Source organism: Scomber scombrus, chromosome 13, assembly GCF_963691925.1.
Source record: "Scomber scombrus chromosome 13, fScoSco1.1, whole genome shotgun sequence".
Lineage (NCBI taxonomy): Eukaryota > Metazoa > Chordata > Actinopteri > Scombriformes > Scombridae > Scomber > Scomber scombrus.
The window spans coordinates 30,779,800-30,794,875 of NC_084982.1; the positions used below are offsets into that span (position 1 = coordinate 30,779,800).

The following is a 15,076-nucleotide window of genomic DNA, read 5'->3' on the forward strand; positions in this document are numbered from 1 at the left end:
AATGGTTCTGAGTGTTTTGCATTTGGACCATGATTGGCTCTAAACTAGCTGTGATGTCACAAGCAGGTCTTTAACTTTATTAATTCAAACCGTGACAGACAAACCCGGCCCTCCCATCAACTTCACCTTCGATGAGATCAGGAACACCTCGGTGATCTGTAACTGGAACCCTCCCGAGGACGACGGAGGCAGCGAGATCCTGAACTACATGCTGGAGAAGAAGGACAATAAGAACGATGAGATCGGCTGGATCACCATCACCTCCACCCTGAAGGGAACCAGCTTCCCCATCACCAAGCTCATCGAAGGGAAGGAATACATCTTCAGAGTCACTGCAGAGAACAAGTTCGGCTGCGGGCCGTCGTGCATCTCCGAGCCGCTGGTCGCTAAGAACCAGTTCGGTGAGTAAAATAAACTGGTTCTGATGGTTCAACACAATGTTTTTCACTTAAAACTATTTTGAAACAATTTTAAAATATGGTTGATTAGTGGAAATGAATTATTTAATGAATAAATAGTTTTATGTAAAATAAACTCATTTAAAATCATTTGATTAATTTATTTTTACAATCAAATGCCCCTAACCCTATCTTATAATTAGGAGTATATATATAATCTGGAGCATTAAACATCTTCCTTCTCCCCCCTCAGATCCTCCGGATGCTCCCAACACACCGAGAGTCCACGAGGTGACGGCCAGCTCCGTGCACATCTCCTGGCACGAGCCGAAGGACAACGGCAGCCCGATCCTGGGCTACTGGATCGAGAGGAAGGAAGTGAACAGCAAACACTGGACCCGAGTGAATCGTGCCCTCCTGAACTCGCTGGATGTGAAGATCACCGGCCTGATGGAGGGTCTCACTTACATCTTTAGAGTCTGTGCTGAGAACCTGGCCGGGCCCGGTCCGTTCAGCGAGCCCACCGACCGCACCGTGACCATGGACGCCATCCGTAAGTTATCCACCTGAGTGAAGATCGATGTGTAGAAGCAGCAGAGGCTTACCGTTGCATTTACTCATTAAATACCCCCCCCTCCCCCCCCAGTGCCTCCTGGACCCCCCACTCCATGGGTTGTGGACACTGGGAAGGATTCAGTGATCGTGGCCTGGAAGCCGCCGCTGTACAACGGTGGAGGAGACATCCTGGGGTACCATGTGGAGAAGGTACTTTAGAGTAACTATTAATTATATAGATGCAGATGTATGATTTATTTTTGTGTATGATGAAGACAGAATAAGGATGAAAACCGGACTAATCTCAGAGCGGTGATGTTAACCTAATGTGTTCCGTGATGCAGGTTCTGGCTGGAGAGCAGGACTGGACCCGCAGCACAGAGTTCAGGTGTAAAGAGCTGACCTACACCGTTACAGGTCTGACTGAAGGAGCAGACTACTACATCCGGGTCATTGCTGTCAACGACGCCGGTCCTGGAGTTCCTGGTGTCACCGACCCGGTCACCGTCATGGAGCCTGAAGGTACTGTTGGACCAGCTGGGGGGCAACAAGGCAGAACTTCCTGTTTTAATCTTTATAATTGTTCTTCCAGTTGAGCTTATATAAGATATTTATTGTGTGTTTGTTTGTTATTGAGCACCGAGGACAATAAAGGCTTTTTATTATTATTAGTCTGTTATTCCCTCAGAAGCTTGTTTACTTTCTTCAGAAGGAAAACAGGACTATATAACTCCTGTTTGTGATCTTTAAGAAGACTTCAGTCAGTACTTTTTAAATAACAAAAGCAGAAAATCAAATCCAACATTTGCTGCAGCTTCTTCACAATGAATGTTTCAAGGAGTGAAACTTTAACCCAATGAGTGAGATGTTTATGGGTTTTGCTCTGAGGCAGCTTCAGGAAGTGCTGCATGAAACATGATTATTAGAGTTTTGTTTAATTAATCTCGTGTCGTCTCCTTGTGTCTTCCAGTGTTGCCGGCTGTTGACTTTGATGTCTCAGTGAAGAACGGCGTCATGGTGAAGGCGGGCCAGCCCGTGAAGCTTCCTGCGGTGGTGACGGGCCGACCCCAACCGGAGGTCAAATGGGCCAAAGACGAAGCTGAGATAGACAAGGAGAGGATGATCGTGGAGATGGAAGGCAAGAACAACGTTCTGTTCATCAAGAAAGCGGTGAGATCGGATCATGGAAAGTATCAGATTTCCGGCACCAACAGCAGCGGGACCAAGACTGCTGAAACCAGAGTGGATGTTATGGGTCAGTGTTTATTAAATGCATGAAACTCCTCAAATATCCACGTTTTCTAAAAATGTGATCCTGCGTTCTGTCTTAGAAAATATTAAAATATTAAATGTTGAATGTACTGTAGACGTCCCTGGACCGGTGGTGGACCTGAAGACTGTGTCAGTGACCAAGAAGAGCCTCGTCCTCACCTGGTCCGACCCTGTGGACAACGGTGGCAGTGACATCATTGGCTATGAAGTGCGGAAGAAGGACGCCAAGATGAAGCTTTTCCGCCAGCCCGTCGAGGTGGCTTCCTGTAAGTGTGAAATCCACGACCTGCTGGTTGGTGAGGAGTACGACTTCAGAGTCATCGCCAGGAACAAATACGGAGATGGAGCTCCAGCTGACCTCGGACCCATCCTGGCTGAGGATCCCAAAGGTAGATCTGCCAAAATAGAAGATGTGTTTCTGACAACATGTGTGATTACTAAAAGTCTGGTCCAAACAGTTCTACCCTGACTACTGCCCTACTAACCCTAACCCTCCCTTCAGGTACTCCCTCTGCTCCTCTGAAGCTGCACTACACCGACAGAAGCAAAACCTCCATCAGCCTGAGCTGGGAGCTGCCTCTCAGTGACGGTGGCAGCCCCATCAGAGGCTACTATGTGGAGAAGATGAGGTCTGATAGCAATGAGTTCGATGTGGCTAACCGCAAGATCTTCACTGAGTGCTGCGGGACCGTGGAGAACCTGGTCGAGAACCACGACTATCAGTTCCGCGTCAAAGCTGTGAATGAGGTCGGGGACGGAGAGCCTTCCAAGCCCATCTCAGCTAAAATCATGGATGATGAAAGTAAGACACTCGACTCGGGTTTGATTTAATGAGATTTTGTGGAGAATTTAGCAATAAATCAGAAGAGTTTGATTGCTTAGGGTTAGCTAACTGTAGCTCTTAGCAACAGTTAGCTAACTGTAGCTCTTAGCAACAGTTAGCTAACTGTAGCTCTTAGCAACAGTTAGCTAACTGTAGCTCTTAGCAAACAGCACTTTCTGACATATGATCTGTATCCACAGTTCCTCCAGCTATTACAATCCTTAAGTTCTTCAAGAGGAACGCCATCATCGCCAGGAAAGGCGCTGCTATTGACATCCCGGCCGAGGTGAAGGGACTTCCTCTGCCAACCTTCCACTGGATGAAGGACGACGTAGTGATTGCAAAGCCTGATGAAGAGAAGATGACCATAGAGACGGAGGAGGTGAGAACTGATTCATTTCTCTATGAAAACTCATCACACTGTGTCTCCAGCTGTCTGCCCAACACACATCTCCGCAGCTCCTGGGCTACTGTGATATTTACAGCTGATATTGTTGCTCACAGGAAGAATCCATTACTTTCCCTCCCTACTCTCCACGTTCCCGGGATAAACTTTACATTTTACATATTATTTTTTGCTCAGTTTCTCTTCTCAAGTCCCTAACAACCAAAGTTTTCTCCTCTCCAGGTGAACCGGACAACCCTGAGGACAAAGATCTCCATCCTGGAAACCATCAGACAGGACAAGGGCAACTATAAGCTGGTGGCTGAAAACTGCTTCGGCAAAGCGAAGCACGTCATTGAGGTTGAGATCCTTGGTAAGAAAACTAAACCTTACAGAACTTCCAGTATAATTGGACCAATGATGTCTGATTGTGGAAGGAAGGAAAACATTTAGAACATTTAAATATGAACATTTCTTTTCTAACCTGGTGTTTCCTGTTGCATCTGCAGACCGTCCTCTTCCTCCCAGGAACATCGTGGTCTCTGACATCAAGGCGGAGTCGTGCTATCTGACCTGGGACGTCCCGAAGGACAACGGAGGAAGCGAGATCACCAACTACATCGTTGAGCGCAGAGACGCCAGCAAGAAGAAGTCTGACTTTGAAGAGTTGACCGTTAATCTCATTGACAGGAGATACGGGGTCGGTCCAAACTGAATGAACCATAAATGATTTTATTAATGAATGCAAATAAGAGATTATCATGCAAGAAACTTGAAAAAATCAGTTACAATAAAAGAAAATCTTTAGAAGTGTAAACTAGTTCTTTGAATGTGAAAATGTTTAATGAGTATTCCTAATGTAGAATAATGTAAAATATTCACATCCCTCTTCTGCCCTCCAGGTCTACAAACTGAACCTGAACGGCACCTACCAGTTCAGGATCAAGGCTGAAAACAAATATGGTGTGAGTGATGGCTGTGACTCTGAGAAGGTCCAGCTGAAGGATCCGTTCGGCCTTCCCGGACCGCCACGCAACCCTAAGATCATTGCAGCCACAGCGACCACCATGACCCTGACCTGGGAACCTCCTCTGGAGAACGGTGGCTCTACCATTCAGGGCTACTGGCTGGAGAAGAGGGAGCGCGGTGCCGTGTACTGGGGTCGGGTCAACCGGTCTCCCGTTACCAAGCCGTCCGTGAAGGGTCTGCAGTACACCGTGCTGAGGCTGATCGAAGGGACCGAGTACCAGTTCAGGGTGGCTGCATGCAACGCTGCAGGAGTCGGACCGCCCAGCGAGGCCACTGAGTGCCGCTTCACTGTGGATCCATGCAGTGAGTGTCAACCTTTAACCTCCAAATATTATGTTTCTTTTTGATTATTATGACAGAGTTTTAATTAGTTTATCTCTAATGAATAATTTCAATAGCAAGTGATCACATCACAGGAGCAGAATATAACATTTCCTTTAGCTATGCAGTGTTCTGTGATGTTTTACAACCCAGCTGTGCAAACTGTCCATAACGTGGCAGGATATATTATATCTGACCTTTAACCCTCTCTGCTCCTCTCTCAGACCCTCCCAGTGCACCTGGGTCTCCCGAGGTTAAAGACAAGACAAAGAGCAGTGTCACGCTCACCTGGACTCCACCAGACAAAGATGGCGGCAACCCCATCAAGGGTTACATCATCGAGGTCCATGAGGAGGGCTCTCCTGATTGGAGGAGGGTGAACCCTGCCGACAAGCTCCACCCATCGACTGAGATCACAGTCCCCGACCTGAAGGAGGGCAAGAAGTGCAAGTTCAGGATCTACGCCGTGAACGCCGCAGGCAAATCCGAGCCCGCCAAGACGGCTGACATTCTGGTTCAGGACATCCTGAGTAAGAGTCACACAGGTTGTTTAGTATGAATGGAGCAATCAATCAGAGGTTTAACACCGAACTCTCATTGTGTTTCTTCACCAGTCGAACCAACAGTCACACTGGAGCTGAGCGCTCATGACCTGATGAACTGCAGAGCAGGAACTACCATCAAGATTCCCGCCACCATCACAGGACGACCCATTCCCAAAGTCACCTGGACCTTTGATGGAACAGCAGAGACCGAGAAGAAGAATGAACTTCACACGCTGCCCGTCGACTCAGAGGTGAGACTCTTTGAAAGCAAACACTATTTCCTGTTTTACTCCATGAACTGCTCACTGATGGCTTTTATTGGTCCGATATCTGGATGATTAGAGGTGGTATTAGAGTGGTGTGAGAACATCTCTGATATCCTGCTGCTGTTTCCTCTCAGATTCACTCCACTGACACGACCTCTGTGGTCACCATCCCTGACGGACAACTGAACCACAGCGGCCGTTTCATCATCAATGCTGAAAACGCTGCTGGTCACAAAGTGGTCAAAGTCAGAGTCAACGTGGTCGGTAAGTAAAAAGGTTTCGGTCTTAATCATCAGTCATTCATTCCTCCAGAAGTTTAAGTAAGATCCCAGAGCTTATGATCTGTTTCTGTCCTTTCCCCAGGCCTGCCCGGACCTCCTCAGGACCTGAAGGTGAGTGACGTGACAAGAGGAACCTGCAGACTCACCTGGAAACCTCCCGCGTGTGATGGAGGAGAGAGAGTAAAGAGCTACTTCATTGAGAAGAAGACAGTTGACGGCAAAGCCTGGACCAAGGTACCACAGAGCAGCCGAGCCACAAACATTACACTCTGTCAGAGGCCAGCGTGTCTCACTTCTTATAACTGTTCATCCTCAGGTGAACCCGGCCTACACTTCTCAGTCACTGGTGGTTCCAGACCTGATCGGGGGTGAGGAGTACCTGTTCCGAATCAAAGCCGAGAACCGCTTTGGGTTTGGACCGTGTGCCGAGACCATCGAGGGAGCCAAAGCCAAAGATCCAATTCGTATGTCGGCCAGTTACTCTCCAAATCCTCCAAATCCTGAGGAGGAAAAATCACATGTTTGATTTTATATTTGAGAGAATCATTGTATGTTGTTGTGTCCTCAGATCCTCCTGATCCTCCAACCAGGCTGAAGATCGTGGGTGTGAGGAAGGGAACAGTGACTCTCACCTGGAAAGCTCCAAAGAACGATGGCGGTTCACCCGTCACTCACTACAGTGTGGATATGCTCTGCTGGGAAGCCAGCGGCGCACAGAAGGAGTCCTGGAGGAGGTAAAGCTCTACAGCTTACTGTGTGTGTTTGATGTTTGGTGTCGAGTACAAAGTGTACAAAATACTGCAAAATACAGTCTTAAAGAAGGTCAATGATAACATATATAACAACACACCAAACAAAGGAAAATAGAGATGTGTGAATTACAAAACCTGCAGTCAGAATAAATAACCTGGACAGAAAAGAAGATGAAACATCCTGTCAGACAGAGAGATCAATCAGAGCAAAATATCCAAATTATAGATTCAACTTTGCCATCACACCTCAAGACCGACAGTGATGAGATCAACTAATTACCATCAGTTGATTTAATTGCAAATATGAAATATGCAATAAAACAGAATAAGTTCATTGTCCTTCACTTCTAAAGCTGTTTCTGGTCTCCTGCTGTGCTTCATCCTGCAGGTGCAACAGGAGAGAAATAGACACCACCAGTTTCAAGGTAGAGGACCTGACAGAGGGAGACGAGTATGAGTTCAGAGCGCAGGCGTATAATGCAGCTGGACCCAGCCGACCCTCATCCACCGTTGGGCCGCTCCTCATCCAGGACCAGACCTGTAAGGACACAATGAAAACATGAGCTCAGCATCATGCTGATTTACTCCATCTCAAGTTTTTAGCTATTTATTTAGCATATTTAATGTAAATCTGTTGCTTTGCGTCTTCACCGTGCAGGCGCTCCGTCCATCGAGCTGAACGAGTTCATGGAGACCGAGCAGGGCAAAGACATCAGCATTGTGGCCAAAATCCGCGGCTGTCCGTTCCCCACACTCACCTGGTTCAAGGCTCCGCCCCACAAGTCCGACAACAAGGTGGAGGTCCAGTACGATGAGCACATCAACAAAATAGTGTCTGACGACAGCTGCACGCTCCTGATCCAGCAGGGCAAACGTCCCGACACCGGCCTCTACACGCTGGTGGCCTCCAACAGCCTGGGAAAGGCCTCCAAGGAGATGAGGCTCAATGTGCTCGGTACGAAGCGGGTTTTGTGTTTCAGATGGTTTAACTCCTTATCTATCAACGGGTGATCAATTAAGTCAACTAATGAACAGTTGAATTGGCCCCTCTGCTCCTTTTACCTGAAGCTTTATGGTTTAGTTGTTATCATGTCCAAAGGTCCCATGTGATGGTCTTTGTGTGAGAACAGCCAATAAATCCCTGAAGTTTTATTCCAGGTCCAGGTTCTCTTTTTATGGCCTAGATATTATATTTAAAATATTTTACTGTTATTGAACTTTTCCAAAGAAATTTGAGTCAACACAAAAAGGATTGTACTAATAAGCAAAGTTTATTTACTACAGACATTATAAGGACAATGAAATACAAAGATAAAGATAAAGACCTTTGAGCTTTCTGAAGCCAAGAAGAATTCTGTGTTGACTTGTTGTGTTTGTTCTGTCAGGCCGGCCCGGTCCGCCCTCGGCTCCCATTAAGTTCGAGGAGATCGGAGCTGAGAAGATCACGCTGTCCTGGCTGCCGCCGAAGGATGACGGTGGCTCCAAACTCACCAACTATGTGATCTGGAAGCGCGTAGCCAACAGGAAGACCTGGGTGCCGGTCACCAACGAGCCCAAAGAACGGATCTGGACGGTGGAGAACCTGATGCAGGGACACGAGTATGTGTTCCGCATTATGGCCCAGAACAAGTACGGAGTGGGAGACCCACTGGACAGTGATCCGGAGGTGGCCAGAGACCTCTACAGTAAGTTTCAGATTATACTGTATTATGACTGATTCCTTTATCTATACATTGATCATGTGATCGTTATCTTTGTCTTTAAGTCACAACAAAATTAATGATTAGAAGAAAATCATTTACTTCAAGTGGATTATCACACTTTAACACACTTAGCTATAAAAACACAGTTGGAGCATCACACTATATATATATATATATATACACACACACACACACACAGAAGCTCCAGAACAGCACCATGTGGCGAGATTGTAATGTTTCTGACCTCCTCCAGAAATCCCCGGCCGGTGTGAGAAGCCCACCGTGACCAGTATCACGATGGATAACATGACGGTGAACTGGGAGGAGCCCGATGACGACGGCGGCACCCCGATCACCGGTTACTGGCTGGAACGTAAGGAGACGACAGGCAAGCGGTGGACCCGTGTCACCCGAGACCCCATCCGCCCCATGGGCCTGGGCGAGTCCTTTGTGGTGGACGGTCTCATTGAAGGCTCCCAGTACCTGTTCAGAGTCTATGCCGTCAATGCTGCCGGGCCCGGACCTGCCAGTGAACCCACAGACCCCATCTTCGCCAGAGACCCCATTTGTAAGCAAACACCTCGAATGAAATCAGAATTAATGGTGTCAAGGAAGGAAGAAGGAACTTGAAGGAAGTTTTTGTGGTAAATATCTAATGATCTCCTCCTTCCTGTAGCTCCGCCCTCTCCTCCAACTCCCAAGGTTTCTGATTGGACAAAATCCACGGTGGACCTGGAATGGATCCCACCTCTGAAGGATGGAGGCTCTAAGATCCTCGGCTACTGGGTGGAGTACAAGGAGGAGGGCACCGAGGCCTGGGTCAAGGTGACTCCCGCATGAGACATTCCTCTGATCTTAATAGTGCTGCGCTCCTGAAATCAGCTTCCATTATTTTACCCATAATTCACTTCTCAGGAGATAAAATGGTCTCATCTTTTAATCTCATTATCCCAATATAGGAGTTACAATACTTAAAATATCATTATCTTGAGATGGCAAACTATCACTGTGTGATCTTATACATCCAAACCATTTAAACACCACATGAACATTTTTTATTTCAAAATGACAAATGGTGGTTGGTGTAGTCCACAGCTGTCCTAGGCTTCAACATTTAGAAAAACATTTAGGTGCTAACTAAAATTCCTCAAGTGAATTTTCTTTTCTTTTTTAATAAATCTCTTTTTGAAGACATGCATGAGCAGGAGTGCAGCACAAACACAACTTTTCTATTCTGAAAACTTGCCACAAATGACACTTTAGAAACGTTGATTACGTTCAGTTGATAATCTGCATCTGTCCTCCGTGTTTGTCTTTTTCAGGCGAAAGAAATAGAAATCCGTGGCACCCGATTCGTGATCAACGGTCTGAAGACTGGCGGTCAGTACCGGTTCAGGGTGATTGCAATTAATGTTGCTGGTAACAGTGAGCCAGGCGAAGTCCCCGAGGTGCTCGAGGTCAAGGACAGAACCGGTGAGTCGTAAAGACCTAACAAGCACTGTTCTTGCAAAAGTGTTGTTGAATCTTTTTGGAAACAGGTTTTCTAGAAGTTTGTGTTTGTTCCTTTCAGTTGCTCCTGAGATCAACCTGGACGCCTCAGTGAAGGACAGGATGGTGGTCCATGCTGGCGGGGTGATCCGCATCATTGCCTACGTATCAGGCCAGCCACCGCCTGACGTCACCTGGAGCAGAGACGGAGCAGCGCTGCCTCCAGAGGCCATAGTAGAGACGACAGCCATCAGCTCATCTTTGGTGATCAAACCTTGTGCCAGGAGGCACCTCGGTGTCTACACGCTGACTGCCAAGAATGCTGGCGGGGAGAAGACAAAGAACATCACAGTGGAAGTTCTGGGTGAGACGCTGCCTTAAGATGCTGCCTAAGCTTCACATGAATATGCATATCCTTTATATTAAAACCTCCTGAAACCTCTTGTTGTTTCTCAGATGTCCCTGGACCTGTGGGCATCCCCTGCACCGCTGACAACCTGAGCAGTGAGTCCTGCAAGATCAACTGGTACTTCCCTGAGAACGACGGTGGCTCTCCAATCAGCAACTACATCATTGAGAAACGTGAAGCTGAGCGTAAGGCCTGGACCTCGCTCTCCTTTACTGCTAGCAGACAGAACGCTGTGGCTCATGGCCTCACCACCGGTAAGGCCTACTTCTTCAGAGTGGCCGCTGAGAACGCCATCGGCATCGGACCCTTCATAGAGACGGCAGCTGAGCTCATTGTGAAGGAACCTATGAGTGAGTAACAAACATGGTGATCCCTGCTGTACAGATGAGAGGGGGAGGAGCACATATAGAAATCAGTCAGAGAGCCTTTTCACAATTCTGAGAATAAAAGCAGAATTTAAAAAAACATCCATATTCTGACTCTATAGTAAAAAAAATGTCTTAAAACAGATTTTTAGAGTGTCACTAAACTTTTCTGTAACACTGTCTGCCATGAAAACATAATTCAAATTAAAAGTTTAACTCTGAGCATGTCTGCTTGGCTCAGGTGTGCCCGACCGCCCCGAGGAGCTGGAGGTCACCAAGGTTGGCAAAGATTTGATCAGCGTCACCTGGAAAGCTCCCAAGTACGACGGTGGCTCGGAGGTCACCATGTATATCCTGGAAGCACGTATGATCGGCAAAGATAAGTTCAGCAGACTGACAAAGGAGAAACTGATGGAGAGGAAGTACACCTACGATGGCCTGAGGGAGGGCGACACCTACGAGTTCAGGGTCATCGCCGTCAACGACATCGGACCCGGAAAACCATCGTTCTGCACCAAGCCAATCACCTGCAAGGACGAACTGGGTGAGCACTTCTGATTGTAATAACAGGAGCTGATGTTGGCCTTCAGTTTTTAGATTGTTTTCCTTTAAAGATGAAAAACCTCGTTCTGCTTTGTTTCATCCTGCTGTTGAAACAAATGACTTAAAACCAGTGTTTTAGCATCACTTCTGACTTCCTCTTCTTTTGTTGTCCTGCAGAGCCACCGACCATCGAGGTGGATTTCCGTGATAAGATCATCATCCGCGTCGGTGAGAGCTGCCTGCTGCAGGGCCGCTACACCGGCAAACCTTCTCCGTCCATCATGTGGTACAGAGACGACGAGGAGCTGAAGGCTGACATGCATATCATGTTCAAGAATACACTGACCACCATGTCACTGGGCCTGATGAAGGCAGAGCGTGAGCACAGTGGCAGATACGTGGTGGTGGTGGAGAACAACACCGGATCCAGGAAGGGAGTCTGCAACGTTACAGTTGTTGGTATGTAGACTGTAAACTCTCACTGATGCTAGTAATAACCAAATAGCCCTTTGTTGATACTGCATGTTAAATGTCTAAACCAAGCAGCAGCAAAATGATTTTATGTAGGAACATGTCTTCCTTATGATGTGTAGTATTTATTTTTGCAATCACAACATAATTCTGAGACCGTCATGTTTATCTATTCCCTGCAGACCGTCCGACTCCTCCGGTGGGTCCAGTGGTCTTTGACGAGGTTCACAGAGAGTACATGGTGATCTCTTGGAAACCTCCTCTGGACAGTGGAGGTGTCGACGTCTCCAACTACATCATTGAGAAAAGAGACTCCAACAGAGACATTTGGACCACAGTAACATCAGCTTCCACCAAGACCACATGCAAGGTGGGTCCAGATGATGGTTTTTTGACCGAACTCCAGTCACCTGTTTAAATGGGTCAGGCCTGTCATCGCCTGGAAGCACTGGCGGCAGTTTGGTAAAAAACAAAAATTTTACATGTTGTTGTTTTACTCCCAGATCCCCAAACTGATCGAGGGCAAGGAGTACATCATGAGGATCTGTGCTGAGAACATGTACGGCATCAGCGACCCTCTGGATTCTGAGGAGATGAGAGCCAAAGATCTTTTCAGTAAGTTCGTTGCAAACTGACAAAAATGTTAAATTTATAATATAATATAATATAATATATATATTATATATAATAAAGCTTTGAAAATTATATTAAGGAATTATCACCAACCCCTTCAGAGTCTACCAAAGAAAATCACCTCAATTTCATTTGCAAATGCATGAGGAAAGTACTGACTGAAACATATGCAGAACCCAGTGACCCAACTACAAGATATCGATTGTATTCTAAAGATCAGGGTCCAATCTGACTGATAAACGTGTCTCACAGAGGTCAGACATCCACAGTTTCTCCAGAGATTCTCAAACCCTTGATAAACAAGATTTTTCCCCTGTGGCCCTTCTGCAGGAGTCCCTGAGGCCCCTGAGATGCCAACGGTCAGGGAGGTGTATGGCACCAACGTCCTGGTGCTATGGAACCGGCCTCGTGATGGCGGGAAGCCCATCACCAACTACATCCTGGAAAAGAAGGAGCCCTCAGCCAAAAGGTGGTCCCGGGCCACCAGAGAGCCACTATACCCTGCTACTCAATACAGAGTCCAGGACCTGGTGGAGGGCTGCCAGTATGAGTTCAGGGTGATGGCTGAGAATGAGCTGGGAACTGGAGACCCCAGTGAACCCTCAAAACCCATTCTTGCCAAAGATCCCATTGGTCAGTGTATATATATATTTATCATCTCACTGCAGTCACACATTGTTTTTAACCATCAAATTTAAAGCTTAAGAATTTCCTGCTTTCCTTCACAGTGTGTCCAAGCCCTCCGGTGACCCCCGAGGCTTATGACAAGACCAAGGACACTGTCAGTCTGAAGTGGAAGATGCCTCGCCATGACGGAAGGGGCCGCATCTTGGGCTATCTTGTTGAGTACCAGCATCCTGGTTCTGTGGAGTGGAAACCGGCCAACGAGACCCCAGAGCAGTGCCCCGACCTCCACTATGTGGTGACAGGCCTGACTGATGGACAGGAGTACACCTTCAGGATCTTCACTGTTAATGCCGCTGGCAAATCTGATCCTGCCTTTGTCAAAGAGACCATAAAGGTTCACGACAGACTCGGTACGGTTTGGTTTTTATCTAGATTTGTAAAATCTGTAAATACATAACCATATAATTTAAGTACAAAGTCTGAAAGGCTACTAATATAGTTTTTTAACATTCAGTTAAGAATGCATAGTCTAGTAAGCAAAATAGTTTAGCTTAGGGCCTCGAGTATTTAAAAAAAACAATACTGGTGAATAACATTTTCATTTAATTTTTTGCAAAATGTGTCAAATGTATAAGGCACCAAAGTCATTTAGCTACTTAAATACACAACGTAAATTAACTCATTGTACATTTCACATTATTCATGTACAACAGTTGTGTATTTTAATTTATTTTCAACAGTGTATCCAATATACTTTCTATATGTGCTAGATTCAGTGTATTTGTATTTCCCTCCACAGAGGCGCCAGAGTTGCTGCTGGACGCCAACATGGCGCGTGACCACCTCTGCATGCTGGGCACTGACATCACCCTCAGCGCCACCATCAAGGGTGTGCCAACACCCACTGTCAGCTGGAAGAAAAATGATGGAGACATGCCGACTCACATCACTGTTGCTGTCACCGCCACTGGAAGCAAAGTCTTCATCCCCAAGTCTGTCCGGCCTGACTCCGGCAACTACACCCTCACCGTGGAAAATGCTGCTGGGAAGAAATCAGCTACCGTTGCTGTGCTGGTGTTGAGTGAGTTCAATTCTAACAGTGATTATGCAGACGTGAGGAGCCGTAACTGACCACACAATCAGGAGCTAGTTTCTTTTGACTTTAGTTTATTATCTTTGTCATTTTTGTTGATGTAACCGAACATTTCAATAATTCAGCTTTTGCATGTGAGTTTCACTCTCAATTGTTATTCCATCAGACAAGCCCACTCCTCCCAGAGACCTGGTGATCTCTGAGGTGACCAGTGAGTCTGCTTACCTGACATGGAAGGCTCCTGAGGACAATGGTGGTGCCATCATCTCCCACTACATTGTGGAGAAGAGGGACGTGGCGGCTGAGCAGTGGGTGCCCGTCTCTGCATCCAATAAGAAGCTGAGTCTGATGGCCATGTATCTGATGGAAGGAATCCAGTACATGTTCAGGGTGGCGGCTGAAAACCAGTTTGGCAGGAGCGATTATGTGGTCACCAAGACACCCATCAAAGCAATTGATCCTCTTTGTGAGTAGAAGTCATGATTATGTTCATTTTTATATTGTCTAAGATCATGTTGTGTAAATCATGGTGCCTCCTGATGCTGAAGACTCTACAATGTTAATCACTAGAGTGTCTCTGTACTTACAAATAAAATGGGTGAAGTGTTTTTATTTCACAACAAGACAAGCAAAGCAAAACAACGTCAACAGATAATCTCCTGGTTTGAGAAAGTTTGTTTGTTGTTCTGTGCCATTCATGTTAGGAGAATTTAGAAAGTCAGACATTTAAAGCTACTAATCATCAGCCCTGAAATGTTCTTACCTTTCAGATCCTCCTGGCCCACCCAAGAACCTGCACCACACCGATGCAGACAAGACAGAGGTATGGTTGGCATGGGAGTGGCCAGACCGCACTGGTGGAAGTGAAATCACTGGGTTCATTGTTGAGCACCAGGAAGAGGGTCAGACTGACTGGGTCACCTTCAAGACGGTCATCAACAACCATGCACACGTCACCGGTCTAGAGGAAGGCAAGACCTACCGCTTCAGGGCGAAAGCTCAGAACGCCATCGGTGTAAGCCGTCCTGACACCAGTGTTCCCGTCACGTGCCAGGAGAAGACATGTAAGACACATTACTCTTATAGGCTGGTTTACAATTACTGCTTTCATTTACAG

The 15,076-nt window shown here is 46.7% G+C and overlaps 1 protein-coding gene across 1 annotated transcript in view; it reads left to right on the plus strand.

The window, feature by feature from the left end:
• Window positions 1–15,076, plus strand: part of ttn.1 (titin, tandem duplicate 1) — a 168,348-nt gene that overhangs the window by 93,116 nt on the left and 60,156 nt on the right. Inside the window, 34 exon segments of the mRNA XM_062431364.1 lie at window positions 99–401; window positions 652–951; window positions 1,045–1,163; window positions 1,298–1,475; window positions 1,924–2,208; window positions 2,321–2,614; window positions 2,728–3,027; window positions 3,249–3,430; window positions 3,677–3,806; window positions 3,943–4,133; window positions 4,336–4,765; window positions 5,008–5,313; window positions 5,398–5,579; window positions 5,729–5,858; window positions 5,958–6,109; window positions 6,192–6,339; window positions 6,444–6,609; window positions 7,016–7,167; window positions 7,286–7,582; window positions 8,013–8,312; window positions 8,584–8,898; window positions 9,007–9,155; window positions 9,653–9,803; window positions 9,901–10,182; window positions 10,275–10,577; window positions 10,834–11,136; window positions 11,313–11,594; window positions 11,789–11,976; window positions 12,110–12,221; window positions 12,570–12,872; window positions 12,968–13,276; window positions 13,666–13,947; window positions 14,126–14,425; window positions 14,730–15,023. Of these exon segments, the coding sequence (XP_062287348.1) occupies window positions 99–401; window positions 652–951; window positions 1,045–1,163; window positions 1,298–1,475; window positions 1,924–2,208; window positions 2,321–2,614; window positions 2,728–3,027; window positions 3,249–3,430; window positions 3,677–3,806; window positions 3,943–4,133; window positions 4,336–4,765; window positions 5,008–5,313; window positions 5,398–5,579; window positions 5,729–5,858; window positions 5,958–6,109; window positions 6,192–6,339; window positions 6,444–6,609; window positions 7,016–7,167; window positions 7,286–7,582; window positions 8,013–8,312; window positions 8,584–8,898; window positions 9,007–9,155; window positions 9,653–9,803; window positions 9,901–10,182; window positions 10,275–10,577; window positions 10,834–11,136; window positions 11,313–11,594; window positions 11,789–11,976; window positions 12,110–12,221; window positions 12,570–12,872; window positions 12,968–13,276; window positions 13,666–13,947; window positions 14,126–14,425; window positions 14,730–15,023 (8,118 nt within the window).